The sequence below is a fragment of the Melanotaenia boesemani genome, chromosome 20 (assembly GCF_017639745.1).
Source record: "Melanotaenia boesemani isolate fMelBoe1 chromosome 20, fMelBoe1.pri, whole genome shotgun sequence".
Lineage (NCBI taxonomy): Eukaryota > Metazoa > Chordata > Actinopteri > Atheriniformes > Melanotaeniidae > Melanotaenia > Melanotaenia boesemani.
The window spans coordinates 4,159,567-4,178,689 of NC_055701.1; the positions used below are offsets into that span (position 1 = coordinate 4,159,567).

The 19,123-nt window shown below is 37.5% G+C and overlaps 2 protein-coding genes across 2 annotated transcripts; both read right to left on the reverse strand.

The window, feature by feature from the left end:
• Window positions 1–2,359: 2,359 nt before the first annotated feature.
• LOC121631564 (interferon-inducible GTPase 5-like) lies at window positions 2,360–7,852 on the reverse strand. The gene is made up of 3 exons (XM_041972571.1): window positions 7,545–7,852; window positions 6,769–7,327; window positions 2,360–3,003 (listed from the first exon to the last, which is right to left on the reverse strand). Exons 2-3 carry the CDS (start codon window positions 7,319–7,321, stop codon window positions 2,360–2,362), a joined length of 1,197 nt encoding a protein of 398 aa, XP_041828505.1. The 5' UTR covers window positions 7,322–7,327; window positions 7,545–7,852.
• A 7,536-nt stretch (window positions 7,853–15,388) lies between these two features.
• On the reverse strand, window positions 15,389–17,693 carry LOC121630672 (interferon-inducible GTPase 5-like). The gene is made up of 3 exons (XM_041971085.1): window positions 17,549–17,693; window positions 16,775–17,343; window positions 15,389–16,318 (listed from the first exon to the last, which is right to left on the reverse strand). The coding sequence occupies exons 2-3, from the start codon at window positions 17,334–17,336 to the stop codon at window positions 15,705–15,707; spliced, it is 1,176 nt and encodes a 391-aa protein (XP_041827019.1). The 5' UTR covers window positions 17,337–17,343; window positions 17,549–17,693; the 3' UTR covers window positions 15,389–15,704.
• Window positions 17,694–19,123: the final 1,430 nt, after the last annotated feature.

Genomic DNA, 19,123 nt, shown 5'->3' on the forward strand with positions numbered 1-19,123 from the left:
CCTTAAAAGTTCTTCACATGGGTAAATATCATTTAATGTTTTAAAATGTACTTCTTTCATCTTTGGTAGTAAAGGAAAAGAGAAAAATCTGGTTCTTACTATGGTTATATCCATCTCTGGGAAAGTTCTAAATGAAGTGTATTTTTTAACAGGGAGAGGGAAAACCCACTTGTTCATCTGCTGTCTTAAAATTTTGTTGTTACATTTATAATCCAAAAAGTTATGTTCCTCAATGTATAGAGAAGGAGGAACTGGTGTTATATTAGAGTAGAGTAACATTCCTTTAACCAAATTTAACATTGCCACAGGAATTGCTTTGATTACTGACAAGTATTGTTTATGTGGACATTGAACTTTAAATTTATTTTTGAAGTTTAAGTAATCTAAAATTTCACCATTCAAGTCCAATAAATGAGTAATACTCCAGACTCCCTTTTCCTCCCATTCTCTATAGTATAAGGTTTTCCTTTTGTGTAGAATGAATTTGTTGTTCCAAATTATCATATTATGTGGGGTGAAGTTGTGTCTGTACAGCATTTTCCAATATAATAATACTTGTACATGATATTCTGAAAGTTTAACAGGCAGTTTTAGAGGATCAAAGTCACATTTCAAAAGAAATATAATTCCACCAACTTTTTTAAACAAATGTGCAGGGAAACTAAACCACAGACTTTCCTCGTTTTTAATAAATAGCTGTAGCCATTTTAATTTAATTGTTGCATTCATGACCTCAAAATCAATAACGTTCATCCCTCCCTCTGCTACTGGTAGCACCATGTTGCTTTTTTTGATCAAAGGTTGTTTGTTATTCCAGATGAAATTATAGTGTATTTGATTGATCCTTTTTATGGTTTTATTTGATATATTTAAAGTATATGCTGGATAGATTAATCTTGAGATTCCTTCCATTTTAGTTAACAAGATCCTTCCAAAGACTGAAATATTTCTTTGAAGCCAACTATTAAGGATTCTTTGATTTTTCTCTATCACAGGTTGAATATTTGTTTTCTCTCTGTCTCTAACCTCTTTATTAATATTAATCCCCAAATATTTTACTTCATTTTTTACAGGTATATTATAAATCAAAGGAGAAGTATTTCCATGTATGGCTAAGATCTCACATTTTTTCATATTCAATTTTAATCCCGATGCTCCAGAAAAAAAGGAAATAGTTTTTAATGCTTCGGGGATCTGATCAGCATTCTTTAAGAACAGAGCTGTATCATCCGCTAGCTGTGTGATGATCAGAGGGGTGCCAAGAATGTTCAATGGCCTTACATTATTATTGTTCTTTATGTAGAGAGATAACATCTCTGTTCCCAAAATGAAGAGAAGAGGGCTGATTGGATCTCCTTGTCGAATGCCTCTTTTAATATCAAATCTTCTTGTAGTCCCTGATTGTAGTAATATAGTACTTGTTATATCCTTGTACAACATTGATATAATATTGGTAAATCTATTCCCAAAGCCAAAACTTTGCAGTGACTGTAGAATAAAGTGATGTTCTATAATGTCAAAAGCTTTAAAAAAGTCTAGAAACAGGATAACACCATCATCTTCTATTAGGTGACTATAATCTAATACATCTAAAGCAATGTGGATGTTGTTATGTATTGATCTGCTTTGTAAGAAACCTGATTGAGTTTCACTTATGATTGTATGTATTCCAGTTTTTAATCTTGTAGCCAAGGCATGTGTGAAAATTTTATAATCTAAATTTAGTAAAGTGATTGGCCTTAAATTTTCAATAATTGTTTTATCTTTATTTGGCTTTGGTATTAAGATGATCAAACCTTGTTTCATTGTTGTTGTTAATGTTTTATTCTGTAAACATTCTAGCAATACGTTGTATAGCAATTCCCTTATATCTGACCAGAAGAATTGATAAAAATTTGCTATCAGTCCATCTTGTCCCGGTGATTTTCCTAGCGCCATTTTCTTTGCTGCTGTATCCAGTTCCTCTATTTTAAGTTCAGCATCACAAATCGTTTTCACATCCTGATCAATTTGTCTAATAAATGGTTTGACCATCTTAAAAAAAATTTCGGAGTTGGCTTTGGAAAACTCTGAAGTGTACAGATTCTGATAGTATGTAAATAGTTCATTAGAAATTTCTTTGGGGTTAGTAATCGTTTTGTTTCCTGAATTTAGAACAGTAATTGCGTTTCTTTCTTGTCTTATTTTTTCTAAACGACTAAAATATGAACTATTTTTCTCTCCTTCTTCAATCCATTTAGCTCTGGAGCGAATAAATGCACCTCAAGCTTTTTTCTGAATTCAGGAGCCAACAAGTGGAAAAAAATACTCCAAACAGGAAGAGATGTTTCTAATATTTTATTCACCATTACTTATGATTTTACATAACATTCTGACTCATTACTGAAAGAGCTCTGACAAACACCCTCTGTGCTTCTTTTGCAAGTATGTCAAGGAAGAAATTTAGAGAATCCCTAGTAGCCATACCGGAGAGGGTCATTGCTGCTGGAATTCCAAGTATGGGTATAAATCTGGCCCCCTCCTCTGCTGCTAGTAATGCAGCCACGTTTGCAAGTTGGGCCAGCAACTTCACGAGGAGATCTTTGGTTATTTCTTTTGTAACCAGTTCTGATGTGATGGCAGCTTTCAGGTCATCAAATGAAACACCTGTGCTGTCTGCAAGTCTCTTAAGAGATGACTTGTCAAGACCAAAACCAACAACATACTGTCTGACAACATACACCATCATGGGGAGGTCAACAGCAACAGAAAGACCTGGAACAGGTACAGCTGCTCCAGCTGCAGATGCAAGAGCATAATATTTTATACTGGCACGAAAAGCCTCCTTCTTCTTTTCAATGACGTCCAGGCTGATGTTGGACATGGCCAGCAGCAGAACATGCCTCTGGTGTTCAGGAAGCTCTCTCTCTAAGGTCCTACGTAGGAGAGAAAAGTCATGCAGGTGGAGCTCAAAGCTGGAAATGAGGAAGACCTGAGGAGACTCGAATCCTTCTTTCTGAAGACCTGCGTTGTAAACAGAACACAGTTTGATTCAATGATGTTCTTAACTTTGATGCTGCTTTTGATTAAAGATATAAAAAATAGATTAATTTAAATCTCTTTTTAAGAATGAATAAAAAAATATAATTTAAAAAGTTCTATTAGAAGATGTTTTAGCTTGATCCTGTTTGTAGAATTACTTCCTGCTTTGCTGCCGTGCGGACGCTTCCTGCTTCTGCTTGCATTTTTTTCTTTTTTGTCTTCTTTTTTCTTATTTTTACCGGCAAGAAATTTAGGAACAAGAACTCCTGGTCACTTATAAATCACTGGAACAAATATATTTTTTGATAAATTCAGTTGATTGCCATCGGAGAACTAGTGGAATGATGTGTCCTAACCCTGCAGTATCAGTGCGCTGCACTGAGTGTGAGCAACTTTCTTTGAGGATAACACAGCTGGAGAAGAGGACTGAAACACTGCAAGACATTCGTGTGAATGAAGAATTTATTGGCTCTATTGTAGCTTCTGTACAAGCTACTGAGTTGTCAAATGGATTGAGTCACATCTTCATACGCGAAGGCATGTCGGATGTGGAGCCTGCCGCTACAGACCTGGCTGATACACTTCCTTAGATGTGTTCAAATAACACTGGAACAGCTGGGGAAAATCCCAAACCGGACCATCAGACTGATCTCTCCTTCTGGAACGGTGTTGGTACCAGACCAAAGTCATCAACCCCGGCCAGAACCTGGTCTGATGTTGTTCGTCGCAGAGGTAAATCCAACAGGAGATTTAAAGCTCCAGCACTCACTCCACCACCTGAAGTCTCACTGCATAATAAATATGATGTGTTGAGTCATATTAAAATGAATGATGATGAATGTAATGCAGGGATCTATAAAAAATCAAGAAATAGCCCTAAAACTCAGCCCAGGGCTAACCAGACCAGGAGGAGAGGCCATAATTCCACAAACAGGAGGACTAGAGAAGCTATCGACATCTCCACACAAAAACAAATAGACACAATTTCGATTGGGGACTCCATAACACAGCATGTGAGGATGGCAAAGACAGAAAATTTAACACTTTTTGATACATCAGTGAGGGAACTGACAGAGATGTTGCCGACCATTCTGTCTTCACATCCAGATGGTATGAAGATTATTGTCCACACAGGGTCTTTTGATATTCTGAGGAGGAAAATTGGCTCCGAGATCCTGAAGAAAGACTTTTCTCTGCTGTTGGAGAGACTGTGTCAGTTTGGAGCACCATGTTTACATTTCAGGACCCATTCCTACAGCGGGTAAAGGAATTGACCTTTTCAGTAGACTTCTTGGCCTGAACACATGGTTATCAAACGCATGTATCACCCATGGGATAAAGTTAATTAATAACTTCAATATCTTTTGGAACTGTAAGGAGCGACTCAGACCTGATGGTGTGCATCCAAATCTAACTGGATGCAGATTACTTGGTGCACACTTGCGTCATGCTGTTGGGACGGCAAACCCAAACATGAGTGTACAGATAAGACTGAAGGACACAGCAGAGAGGCGATCAACTCCCAGCTCTCCCCCCTCACCAGACCCTCTTCTCCACATCACCCAAGGTCTTCAAAGGATGTCTCTATCCCGGTCTGAACCCCAGCGACCACCATCTACCAAGAAATACAGGGCTCCCCCTCCTCATCCTCCTCATCCTCCTCTTAGATCATCTGTCCTGGCAGACCAGGGCACGGGAGTATTTGCAGGAGGTTCACAGAGCAGCAGCAGAATTCACAACAAAGATAACATGCCATGATGCGTTCAGGGTCCTTGCTGTAGTTTTGCTACTACTGACAGCAGTTCTGAGATCAAGCCTGGACCCAGTAGGATTCCTGTGTTAGTTAGTAAAATAAGGAATTGAACACGGTCAGCTTGTGGGGTGAATGGATCTAATCTGTTAACTGTACCTTGTGTAACTCAGAATACAACAGAGACCAGTGTAAACTTCATAAAGCTAGCTGTACTAAATGTTAGATCTCTGTCCAACAAGTCACTGTTAGTTAATGACTTCATCATTTCTCACAGTTTAGATTTTATTTTTCTGACAGAAACATGGTTAACAGAAGACACAAGTGCTACAGTTCTTAATGAAACAGCACCCCCTCGTTTTAGTTTTATGAATAAATGTCGAATCGGGAGGAAAGGGGGAGAAGAAGCTGCCTTATTTAAAGATTCATTCCAGTGTAAAGAAATTTCATTTGCTGATTTTACTTCTTTTGAATATCTTAGTTTTATTTTAAGGGGCATTCCTAAAATCCTATTTTTAATCATCTACAGACGTCCAGGACACTGTGTAAATTTTATTACTGATACAGCTCTGGTCAAAGTGTTAAATGACATTAGGTTGAATACTGATTCTGGTCTAGTATCAGTCCTGGTTCTCTTGGATCTCAGTGCTGTGTTTGATACTGTAGATCACAGAATCCTGTTGCACAAGCTGGAAAACTAGATTGGACTTTCTGGAGCGGTCCTTAACTGGTTCAGGTCCTATTTAGAAGGCAGGAGTTATTTTGTTACCATCGGCAGCTATGAATCCGAGCCAGTGGCCATGACTTGTGGAGTCCCCCAGGGGTCAGTCCTTGGACCTCTTCTGTTCAACTTGTATATGCTACCTTTGGGTCAAATATTGCAGAACTATAGCATTAATTATCAAAGTTATGCAGATGATACACAACTTTATGTGTCTTTGTCACCAGATGACTGCAGTCCAATAGACTTAATGTGTCAGTGTCTGGAGCAAATAAACACCTGGATGAAGGAGAATTTTCTACAATTAAATGAAGACACAACTAAGATTGTTCTGTTTGGTAGCAAAGAGAAGAGGGTCAGCATTGGCAAACACCTGGAGACTCGGGCTCTTAAAATCACCGACCAAGTTCGTAACCTTGGAGTGTTGATAGACTCAGACCTGACTTTCAGCAGCCACATCAAAGCTTCACTAAGAAGCTTTTTACCAGCTCAGAAACATCAACAGAATTAAAAGTTTAGTCTCCCAGAAAGACCAAGAGAAACTCATCCATGCATTCATCTCCAGTAGACTGGATTACTGTAATGGTCTTTTAACAGGACTTCCTAAAAAGAGAATTAAACATCTGCAGCTCATCCAGAACGCTGCTGCTAGAGTTTTAACCAGGACTAAGAGATCTGAACACATCACACCAGTTTTGAAATCTTTACACTGGCTTCCAGTCAGTCACAGAATAGATTTTAAACCCTTCTGATTGTTTACAAATCCCAGAATGGTTTAGGCCCAGAATACATCTGTGATATGTTCAGAGAATATAAACCTAGCAGAGCTCTTAGATCCAAAGACTCTGGTCAGCTAGTCCAGACCAGAGTCCAGACTAAACATGGAGAAGCAGCATTTAGATGTTATGCTGCAAACAAGTGGAACAAACTGCCAGTGGAGATTAAACTTCTACCAAATGTTACACTTTTAAATCCAGGTTAAAAACATTTCTTTTCTCATGTGCCTATGCATGAAATCTGCACGGAAACCTTTTAACCTTTCTTGCTTTTAATCATTTTAATGTAATTTCTTATTTTATTGTGATTATGTGTTGATGCCTTTTACTATTTCTAAATATCTGTAATGCCTTTGTTTTATGTAAAGCACTTTGAATTGTCCTGTACATGAAATGTGCTGTACAAATAAACTGCCTTGCCTTGCCTTTGTAAAGAGTAAAAATAAAAACTTCTCTCTTTCAATCCAGATAAAAAAAAAAACAAAAAAAACAACACTCACCTTGAGTGCAGCTGTCTCTGATTTGTTTCAGGTAATTCTCAGCATTGAAATTTCTTTGACTTCTTTCTTCAGAACGTAAATCGTTGTCGATCTTTGAGCGAACGAAATAGAACTTCTTGTCCATCTTCTGAATCTCCAGAGCAAGTTTCACATCGTTCTTTTTGAAGCGAGTGTCTGAAATGATGATGAAGAAGTCAAACTTCTCAAATCCAACGTGCTTCAGGTACTTGTCAACTGTAAACCTGGTGGTTCCAACACCTGGAAGATCCCATAATTTAACATTGGGATATTTTGGATGCTGGTATGCGGTGACCTCGGTGGTGGTCTCCACACAGCCAGTTGGGGCGGCGCCCTTGTCTTTATTTGTCACGCCTCTAAAAGCATTAACAAAGCTGGATTTACCGGAGCCACATTCTCCTGTAACAGCGATGTTTAGTGGAATATTATTTGGCTGTTCTAAATATTGTTTGATGGTTGCAGCTGCAGCAGCAGGGTCAGTGTTCAGCAGGTCTCTCAGATGTTTAGTTTTTTCTTGTCCAATTAGACGATCCATGGTGAGCTTTGAACAGAAGATTAATTGTATTAAAATCTCTTTATGCTTTTCTGGGATAACAGAATTTATAGTATCTCCTTTAAACTGATGTTTTGATGAGGTCACACCAAAACACAAGCAATGTCACACATTTAGCAGATCACACTGAGAAAGCTTGAACATTATCATAAGTTTTTACTCCAGTTAGTCTTAACATTAAAGTGTAAACGAAGCAGCTACTCACTGTGATTTTTTTTTAAATGAAGAGTTAAATTCAAACTGGAGAAAGTAGAGAAAGTGGCCCACTGCAACTGGAAGATCTACAAAGGATCGAATGAAACCTGTGTTGAAGTTGTCCTTACAAAATAAAAATGGAGTTAGGAGGAGCTTTATGACATTCTGTCAGCATGATTTTATGGCAATTGGCATAGCGAGCACATCTCTTCCTGCATGTACTTTACCCTTTCTTATAGCTACAGCAGGCTGATTTACAATGTTTGTGAAACTGTGGTTGTAGTTTTCCACACTAATCTGCATCAACAGTTTGTGTAGTTTATAAGAGATAACAACTCTGAGCCTACATGCGAAATCAGAAATCAGAAATCTGGAAGTTGCATCGACTGAAATCGACTCGTCTGAACACTTAATACATGAAAATGTAAATGAAAATTGTACTGAGTTTATTGCAGTTATCCAAGAAACAATCAATCAATTTCAGAAAAGTCATGATGTGATCACAGAAGCTGAATAGTGACATTTGGTCATTAATAAAACAATGTGATAAAGTTTTAAATCCTCTCAAAACTCAAACTTCCCATTATAGACACATTCACACCTCACTTAGAAATACGTTACTCATCAAATCAGGAATGCAAAAGCAAATTTCTTTGTTAATGTAAGTAATGCAACAGGTAACACCAAAGAAATCTGGATAAACATGAGGAAACTAACTGGAAAAAGTTTGATGAATGGAAGCATCAGAAAAATTCAATTAGAAGAGGAGGTGGTCAGTGACTGAAATAAAACTGCATCTGTCCAACCTTTAAGCACCAGCTGGGTGCTGGCATGCAAGACGACTCTAAAACCAATTGAAACTGCTTTCAAACAAGCTCCAAAATTAATTAATTAAATAAATAAATAAATGCCGTCTTCTTTCGGGTCAGCATGGTGTGTTTGACAGTTTGGATGACACTAAAAGTGTTGATGATCATGCTGCCACTTTTCCAGTCGACAATTTCCGACATATAACTAAAAGATGACTCTACCCACGGGACACTGACAATGCTGCCTGTACTGTTGTGGTGAGCGCTGGGTACCTTCTCGTTTGAAAGACATCTGCCCACCAGCAGACAGCATCACCTCCAACTGTGAACTCTGGCAGGTTCTACACCATACCGGAGAATCTAAGATAAGATAAGAACCATTTAACTATCCCACCAGGGAAATTTAACCTCCACAGAGGCTAAATAAAACCGGTCTACCAGGGTAGGTTCCAGAGGTGACTGTCGGGTTCCTGGTGTTTTCATGTTGTGCCTTTTAAACTTGGAAAACAACACCTGCTGCTATATGTGAGATTCCCACCCTTTACTGTTTACTAAACATTTAAAATCATGGTTGTTGGACAATCAGAATTGTTCTCACAACTAACATAACTGCTTTCTCTTTGTATTGTTTCTTTTTCTTTTGTTTTATTTTTGCAATGTTATGTGTTTTTTACTTGTATTTTACCTATAGGCTCAGTATGAGAAATGTGCACTGCATCAAAATCTGGACATCGTGCAATGTCCTTCATGCACTCTATCATATAATACACTTAGCACTTTAACATAATGTAATTCAGCACTCTGCACTCTGCATTTAAACCTAGATCCTATGTGTTTGATAAGGCACCCTTGTTCCTTGATAGGGCACTCCCTCTGGTCTCAAAGACGATAAGAGATAATATAATACTTTACTGTCCACTTGCACAGAAAATTGCACTGCAGTACTAAATCAACAGTCATCACAGACAAGACTGCAGTCATACAAAAACAAAGTCTATAAACATCCGTTAAAATATCAGCAAGAACAAAAAATCTATAAAAACACATTTGAAAATACATTTGCATCAAAAACCATTGGAACTTCTAGACAAAAAGGCAAAGCAGGGCAAGTTTATTTGTTTAGCGCATTTCATGTACAAGACAATTCTAAATTGCTTTACATAAAACATGACAAGCATCACAGCAGGGTTCAGGAAGCAATAACAAGTGCATTACAAACAAACTTTAAAAGAAATAAAAGAAACTAAATAAAAACAGAAAGAAAAAAGGTAAAATAAAATAGATAATATACAAGAAATAAAGTTCCAGTGTGGGGAATTTAAAAATTGTTTTGATAAAACAGCAAATAGAAAAGTTTTTAACCCTGATTTAAACCTGCAGAGTTCCAGCAGACCTGCAGTTTTCTGAGAGTTTTTTCCACATCTGAGGAGCTTAAAAGCTGAACGCTGCCTCTCCACGTTTAGTTCTGACTCTGGGAACAGAAAGTAGACCTGACCCTGATGACCTGAGGGATCTGGTTGGTTCATAACAAACCAGAAGATCCTGAATGGATTTTGGTCCTAAGCCTTTGGTCTTTGGTCTCTGGTCTTAATAAACTAACAGCAGGATTTTGAAGTCAGTTCTCTGACAGACAGGAAGCCAGTGTAAAGATCTGAGGACTGGAGTTATATGATCCACTTTCCTGGTCTTAGTGAGGACTTGAGCAGCAGCGTTCTGGACTAACTGCAGCTGTCTGATGGAATTTTTAGGGAGACCTGTGAGGTCAGCATTGCAGTAGTCCAGTCTACCAAAGATAAACGCATGGACAAGGTTTTCTAAGTCCTGCTGAGTCATCAGTCCTTTAATCCTTGATATGTTCTTTAGGTAATAATAAGCTGATTTCACAACTGTCTTAATATAACTACTAAAACTCCGGTCTGAGTCCATGACTACTCCTAGATTTCTGGCTTGGTTGTTTTGAAAGAAAAACTCAAAAACAGCACAATGCTACCATTCGAGCAGTGTGATAAAGTGTGAAAAAAATGAATGTTTATTTATTCCTCCTGCAGAAAGGCACCCTGAAGCATCTGCCTGATGGGAGGTGCTGATACTCACCATGCATGAGAGGGATCTGCTATGGGGCGCCAAGTGTAAAAATTCAGTATAAAAGTTGTAGCTGACACATTTTCATTATTTATCTCACTTTTCTCACATTTAGCACATTTTTCCTACATTTTCCTACATTTAACATAACTTTTAACCACATGTATAATGGTCAAATAGAACATCTAAATCTAAATTTTAAATCTAAATCTAAATGCTATATGTTAAATCTAAATGTTATATGTTATATCTAAATGTTAAATCTAAATCTAAATGTTTAAATCTAAATCTAAATGTTATATGTTAAATCTAAATGTTTAAATCTAAATCTAAATGTTATATGTTATATCTAAATGTTAAATCTAAATCTAAATGTTAAATCTAAATCTAAATGTTATATGTTAAATCTAAATGTTATATGTTAAATCTAAATGTTTAAATCTAAATCTAAATGTTATATGTTAAATCTAAATGTTTAAATCTAAATCTAAATGTTATATGTTATATCTAAATGTTAAATCTAAATCTAAATGTTTAAATCTAAATCTAAATGTTATATGTTAAATCTAAATGTTTAAATCTAAATCTAAATGTTATATGTTATATCTAAATGTTAAATCTTATATCTAAATGTTTAAATCTAAATCTAAATGTTATATGTTAAATTTAAATGTTTAAATTTAAATCTAAATGTTAAATCTTATATCTAAATGTTAAATCTTATATCTAAATGTTAAATGTTAAATCCAAATCTAAATGTTTAATCTAAATGTTTCGAATATATGCTAATTAACCCCGCCCCTTTAAACCTCAACCAATACGCTAGTAGGGAAACACGCGCTCGCACGCACACACACACACACACACACAGGTCTTTACTGTGAATGTCTTTCTGCATTTACGAGCTGCACTTCGAAGTACACTTCCAACCAACCTCTCACACCATTAATGGTAAGATGCATATATTTATTTTTAACTTTCTAAACAACATTTTGCGGACTTTTCAGCTCTTTAGTTGATCTTTAGACCATGATGTGGAAAAGGAAAAATTTCCAACGAGACCAGCCTAAGCTAATCTGGTCTGGGTATGACAAAGACTGATGCTTCTGGAGAAAAAGGCAAGCATCTTGTTTTTATATGTTTTGACTTTGGCTCAAGTAGCCTGATGAAGCCCCATTTCGTCAAGGGATAGAGGGCAGAGGAGCCTATTGAAAAAGAGAAAACAAAGATTTCTCTTAATGGCCTGAGTACTTTTAAATAATACACACACAAACTTTGGACATTACAACATTTACTCAGTTAAGGATTAGGAAATGCATTCTTAGTTCACTTCACTTTTCTTTGTGACGTGACGGCAGTGATAGCGATAAATTTGCCCTGGACGTTAGCTACAGCTAAGTAGCTAGCTAACAGTAAAAGTCCGCAAAATGTTGTTTAGAAAGTTAAAAATAAATATATGCATCTTACCATTAATGGTGTGAGAGGTTGGTTGGAAGTGTATTTTGAAGTGCAGCTCGTAAATGCAGAAAGACATTCACAGTAAAGACCTGTGTTTGTGTGTGTGTGCGTGCGAGCGAGCGAGTGTTTCCCTACTAGCGTATTGGTTGAGGTTAAAAGGGGCGGGGTTAATTAGCATATATTCGAAACATTTAGATTAAACATTTAGATTTAGATTTAACATTTAACATTTAGATATAAGATTTAACATTTAGATTTAGATTTAACATTTAGATTTAACATATAACATTTAGATTTAGATTTAAACATTTAGATTTAGATTTAACATTTAGATTTAACATATAACATTTAGATTTAGATTTAAACATTTAGATTTAGATTTAACATTTAGATTTAACATATAACATTTAGATTTAGATTTAAACATTTAGATTTAGATTTAACATTTAGATATAACATATAACATTTAGATTTAACATATAGCATTTAGATTTAGATTTAAAATTTAGATTTAGATGTTCTATTTGACCATTATACATGTGGTTAAAAGTTATGTTAAATGTAGGAAAATGTAGGAAAAATGTGCTAAACGTGAGAAAAGTGAGATAAATAGTGAAAATGTGTCAGCTACAACTTTTATACTGAATTTTTACACTTGGCGCCCCATAATCTGCAGCTATCTTATTTGCCCGTCTCTAGCATCAAATCTAAAATGACAATAATTTAGGCTTTTATCTCACATTAATGAAAATCTGTTCTTTCCATTTCCTCCCATCTTTTTTGTCTCTTTTCAGATAAAAATATACCAAAATCTGAACTTGAATGTCAAAATTTTCTGCTGTTAAAAACTCTCTCTCTCTCTCTCTCTCTCTCACACACACACACGTGAACTGAATTTGAAGTTACAGAGTAGAGGATGTAAGACAGTGTAGATAAAATTTGTACTTTGTACATGGGGAGGATTTTCACACAAACATGCTTTGAAAGTGAACGCATAGAAAAGTATTTCCAGATGTGTAGATTTATGTCTGCACAAATAAAATAACACCTGACAAATTATCATCCATATGTAACTTGTAATTATTTGTTTTTTGCAGGTGTTTATTTTGCCTTACAACTTCAGCTTAGTGATTACAGCTTCCTGAATCTGCTGCTGTGAGTCACAAATGTGTTCTTGTGAGACAAGGTGCTCTGGCCAGCTTCATTTTTCATCCAGAGGAAGAAAGCGTAGCAAGTTGTGCGTAGTTCGATTAAAGCGTTAACATTGTCCATTTCCCTGTGAGTGGTAGGGTGTGGTGTGGCTTTTGTGGACTCCATACAGTTCACACAGCTGTTGCACAAAGACACCTTCAGAGTTCCTCCCCTGGTCAGAGTGGATCCGGAACATCCTCTCCATCAGCCGCTGAAATGTCCCTGGGGCATTGCACAACCCAAATGGCATGTGGTTAAATTAAAAAAGGCCAAACGGTGTACAGAAGGCGGTCTTTGGCCTGTCACTTTCCTCCACTGGAACTTGGTTGTATCCACAGGCAAGATCCATGGTTGTAAACCACTGGGTACCAGATAGAGTGTCCGGGCCAGGGTCTCCTCGATTCGGGGCAGTGGAAAAGCGTCCGAGAGATCAAGACAAATAATCTTCTCTTTAATCAAACCAGACTGCGGTATGGGTCCTAAATGCAGCAACCACTTGCTCCTGTACACAGGGGACTTCCTGCAGCAACGCAGGTAAGCTAACTACCTCAACAGAGGACAAAACACAGCGGGAACAACGAGGCTTAAGCGTAACAGCTGACATACCCACAAGGTTTCACCATCTAATTGTCTCCTTGAAAACAAGTCTTCCTGTAAGGAATCATATGAGTCCTGGCAAACATACAGTTCTTTTAAAATGGTGAACACTTTTTCGGGATCCTCTCGGTCTACTACTGGTCCATATTTAATCTCATCTCATGCCTCACCTTCAAGATGATTAAAGAGGAAGGCAGCTTAATCTGTGGGCCCAGCATGCCTGACTCACATGCTGGTGCGGACCTCAGTTTTCTGTTTGGGGGTGAAGGGGGGATGTTTAGCTTTCCGTCACCCGGGTGGAAGGAGCTAAGGGTGGAGCGGGGAATGAGTTCAGCATCCTAACCGCCTGGTGGATGAAGCTGTTGGTGAGTCTGGTGGTACAGGAACAGAGGCTCCTATACCTCATACCAGAAGGCAGGAGGCTGAACAGGTTGTGTGCAGGGTGGCTTGTATCGCTCACGATTGTGATGGCTTTGCAGGTGAAGCGGGTGGTGTATTTGTCCTTCAGGGAGGGGAATGGGCCATCAATGATCCTTTCAGCTATATTCACTATGAGCTGCAGGGCTCTCCTGTTGTAGTGGTGCAGCTCCTGCCCCACACAGTGATGCAGTTGGAAAGGATGCTCTTGATGGTTTCTCTGTTGAATGTGGTCATGATGGTGGTGAAGCACTTGCCTGCTTGAGTTTGCGCAAGAAGTAGAGGAGTCGCTGGGCTTTCCTCACCAGTGATGCAGTGTTGGTGGTCTAGGAGAGGTTTTCATTGATGTACTCTCCATAGCAGCACCATTGATGGTCAGTAATGGGTGTTGGATTTTGCCTCTCTGGAAGTTGACAACAATCTCCTTGGTCTTGGTGACGTTCAGCAGGAGGTTGTGGTCTCTGCACAACGTGGTCAGAAGATCGACCTCTTTCCTGTAGTGATGAGACCCACCACAGTTGTGCTGTCCACAAACTTCAGCAGGTGATTTGTGCTGTAGGTTGTTGTGCAGTGGTGTGTCAGCAGGGTGAAGAGCAGGGGGCTGAGCACACAGCCTTGAGGAGCCTCTGTACTCAGTCTGATGCTTCTTGAGGTGTTGTTGTCGACGCATACTGCTTGAGGTCTCTGACTGAGGAAGTCCAGCAGCCAGTTGCAGAGGGAGGTGCTGAGGCCCAGTTTGTCCAGTTTGCAGATGAGTTGTTTGGTATTATGGTGCTGAATGCTGAACTGAAGTCTATGAACAGCATTCTCACATATGAGTCTTTCTTGTCCAGGTGGGTGGAGGGCAGAGCCGATTGCATCCTCTGTGGATCCTATAACCTTTTGAGGAACCAGGCTTTTTTTTCATGCATTCGGACAGATAGGAACTAGGGGTAATGGCCCTCAATTCCTATAACCAGTTTTAGGTCCTACTCCAAGGCAGGATCTATATATATATATATATATATATGTGTGTGTGTGTGTGTGTGTGTGTGTGTGTGTGTATACTTACATTTTATTAGAGCATTACATAAAGCAACTTTTACTAAGTATTTATTATTCTGAAACAAAACACATATGATCATTGATTTGTTTTAACCCTTTCAGGCATGCATATAAACAGTGCTACATGTTGTTCACATATATTTTATTTCCACAGACATGTGCAATGATGCGTTTTTGTTTATCAATTACATTTTACTTTATATTAATTTATTTACTTATATTCTATAAAAAGTATATTGTTTATCAGTAAGGCAAACTTGGTAATTACAATTAAGTTTAAGTAATTACATTTAATTATGTATTAATTCTTCAGTGACTGGCAGTGTATTGGATGACTCGCTAGTATCCACTGAAGTGGTTTATTTAAAAATATACCATCCCCACACATGCATTTACTAGAAAACAGCTTTTAAGTAGGTGTCCGCTGTTGTGGACACTCTGCATGAAAGGGTTGATATTCATGTTTCACTAGCAATAGCAAATATTATTGCTGAATAAATATGAAGTGACGGATCAACTCTTTTGTTCAGTGCACTTTTCAGTGTCAGTAAATATCTCCATCATGCAGAGCTTTATAAACCTAAAGCTCTCTTAAACACTCTCTGTGCATCACCAGCAAGCATGTCCAGGACAGAATTCAGAGCTTTGTAAGTAGTGAAAGAAGAGAGGCTCATTGCTGCCACTGCTCCATAAATTGGAAAATAACTGGACATTTTCTTTTCCGCTATGACTGTGAGATGAACCAACACCTTCAGAACGACATTTTTTATCATTTCTGTAGAAGTGAGAGGTGGCCTGATGACAGCCTTTACATCCTGAAAAGTCACCTCCATGTTTGCTGCAAGTCTTTCTAATGGTGACACATCTAGACCAAACCCAGCTGTGTATCGTCTGATAACTGTTACCATCAAACCTGTATCAACAGCAACATAAAGACCTGGAACTGGTACAGCTGCTCCAGCTGCAGATATAGCAGCATAATACTTTATTTCAGCCAGAAAAGCCTTTTTCTTCTTGTTGATGATCTCCTGGTTGATGTCAACTACAGCAAAACGCAGAGCATGTTTTCTCAGGGCAGGCAGGTCTTCGTTAAAGGTCTCATGTAGGAGAGAGAAATCATACATGTGGCGCTCAAAGCAGGACACCAGGAAGACCTGAGGAGACTCGAATCCTTGGCTCTGAAGACCTGTGTTGTAAAAAAAACAAAATGTTATTCAGACTTTAACTTTATCCTGAAAATCAAATTACATCCAAGCAAATTTACAATAAAAAGGCAAATTCCTGCATTTATTAAAAAGACTCTTTTCAGGTAAATTTAATTTAAAGGAAATATTTTGGTGTGACAAAAATGAGAATGTTTTTTAAAAAAATCTGTCATTTTTTGTGTTATTTCAACAGAATAACACACACACAAACATGGCTCAGTCTTTATTAAAACTCACTCAAAGGTTGAAATAAAAAGAAAGAAACATGGCATCAGCAGTTTTTCATTTATTTCTTTCATTTGTTGTATTTGACATGATTTTTTCAGGTTATATTCAAACTGATATGTTTGAACTGATTTTAAACAGAAAAATGGAGACACAGCCATAACATGTGCACTATTTACAGTCTTTAGAGCAGAAATAACAAAATAACTCACCTTGAATGCAGTCTTGTCTGACTTTTGTCAAAGACGTCCCTGCATTGAAGTGATCCTTCAGCTTTCTTTCTTCAGCTCGCATGTCGTTGTCGATCTTTGTGCGGACAAAGTAAAACTTCTTCCCCATCCTCTGAATCTCCAGAGCAAGTTTTACATCATTTTCTCTGAAGCGAGTGTCTGAGATGATAAAGAAGAAGTCAAACTTCTGAAATCCAGCCATCTCCTGGTACTTGTCAGCTGGAAACCTGGTGGTTCCAACATCAGGAAGATCCCATAAAATCACATTGGGATAGTTTGGATGTGGGTATGGTGTGACCACTGAGGTGGTCTCTACACAACCAGTGGGGGCAGCTCCTTCATCCTTATTGCTCAAGCCTCTAAAAGCATTAACAAAGGATGATTTCCCTGAGCCGGATCCTCCTGTAATTCCAATGTTAAGTGGAATATTATCTTGCTTCATTAAGTATTTTAAAATCTGAACAGCTGTGGCTGGGTCATTGTTCATCAGTGCTTCCTTTAATCCTTCAGTTTCTTCTGGAAATGTCTCGGCTAGCTCAACCATGATGAACCTTAGAGAGAAAATAAAAAAGATTGTTTGAATCTATGCATTATTTACTACAGTAACTGAAATCACATGTAATGAAGGAGACTACAGACCACTGTAGCCAACTTTTTACAATGTTTTTTACTGTTTAACTTTCTTTAACTGACAAAAACACAAGATGAATAAAAGAAACTATCAAACAATAAATGTAAATAAAAAAAGCTACTTACGTGGATTTCAAATAGAACACAGGAGCAGAAACACGTCTAAGAACCTGTTCAGCTGCCTAATGTGTCAGTTTCCTGCTGTGGTAGAAGATATCTGAAGTTTACAGTGAAGCCTCTGTGGGAGTGGACGTAACAGGAACAGAGAGGGAGGAGGAGCCTGAAATGAATGTTGTTAACATGATCTCATGGCAGTACATGTGAATAAAACGCCACCTCTGGGACATTAACTGTATTTATAAGGACAGGCTGCTTTCTGACTTGTTTTCCCGGCGCTTTCAGTCTTGTCGTCACCATCTGTTCCGAGTGTGATTCAGTGGAGATTACAGCTCTAACTTATTTGTCTTATTTATTGTACATTCATGAATCCGTTATTTCTTCAGCTCTTTGCAGAAACGATTATAAAAAACTAAGGGCATTACTTAGAGTGCTTATCCTGTTAATCTTACTGAACCGTCAACAAATCTTCAACTTGCCTGTTAGACTCCATCTAAACTAGTATCTCTAAAATTCTTTTTCTTCTCATCAACACTCAGATAATCAATAATAAATCAATCAGTCACCTTGCTGTGTACAAAAGCCTTTAAGCTTTCTGTCACTATATGCTTGCTAAAAAAAAGAAAAAAAAACTCAATTCCAATGTTTTTGCTGATTACAAACCTTCAGCCTTGCTTTTCACTGCTCTCCTTAAAAAAGTGTTTTTAAATCAACTGATCCCCCATCTGCAGAATAATAGTTTGTATTAGTTTTGGTCCAGAATTTGATCTCACCACAGGACTGAAACTGTATTACTGTTAGAAATGACCTCTTTGTCTCTGAGCTGGTCCAGTGACAGAAAGTTTTAACTTTTCTCCTGTGGAACAGAAGATGTAGACTCTGTTTCTGAGACAGACATTAAAAAAGACCTGTTCTGTAAAGTTTATATTAACTTTATTATTTTTTGCTTATTTGATATTTTCTGTTTATTTAAAGGGTTTTTTATTTATTATTGAGATTATTCATGATTTTAGTGCTGTAAATATTTCTATTTGCTTTTCATGGTTATTGATTTTTCCTGATTTTTGTAAAATATTTTGTGAAACACTAAAACTTTGCATGTAAACATTCATTCATTCTCTGTATATTACGGGTCGGGCTAAGCTGGACCCTATCCCAGCATTTTTAGCAGGTGAGAGGCAGGTACACCCTGGACAGGTCGTCAGTCCATCGCAGGGCCTTTGCATGTAAACAAAGTTAATATAAATAGTTTATATACAACTAATTAAATATATATCAAGAATAATTGCAGGGATAGGTTCCAGCTTCCCCACAACCCTGAATTTTACAAAGCATATGAAATTTTTTTTTGTTAATTTCATTTTATGACAATAGAGTGTCTAACTGGTCTGATAACACACATTTACATGTGCTCAGATATGAAATGTCCAGTTTATTGTGTGATTGCTTGCATCATAAAACACACGGGGACATGCTGTATGTTGCTGTATTAATAACTTATTAATAAATTTCAGGTGCAGAGCACAAAGACATCAAAAGAAAATCTGTCAAATTTCTGCAAAAGAAAACAAATAATAAACAAAC

Coding starts and splice junctions, on each gene's coding strand:
- LOC121630672 (XM_041971085.1), bottom strand. CDS start 17,336: ATGGTTGAGCTAGCCGAGACATTTCCAGAAGAAACTGAAGGATTAAAG. Junction 16,319..16,774: donor CAGACAAGACTGCATTCAAG/GTGAGTTATTTT, acceptor TTTACAACACAG/GTCTTCAGAGCCAAGGATTC.
- LOC121631564 (XM_041972571.1), bottom strand. CDS start 7,321: ATGGATCGTCTAATTGGACAAGAAAAAACTAAACATCTGAGAGACCTG. Junction 3,004..6,768: donor CAGAGACAGCTGCACTCAAG/GTGAGTGTTGTT, acceptor TTTACAACGCAG/GTCTTCAGAAAGAAGGATTC.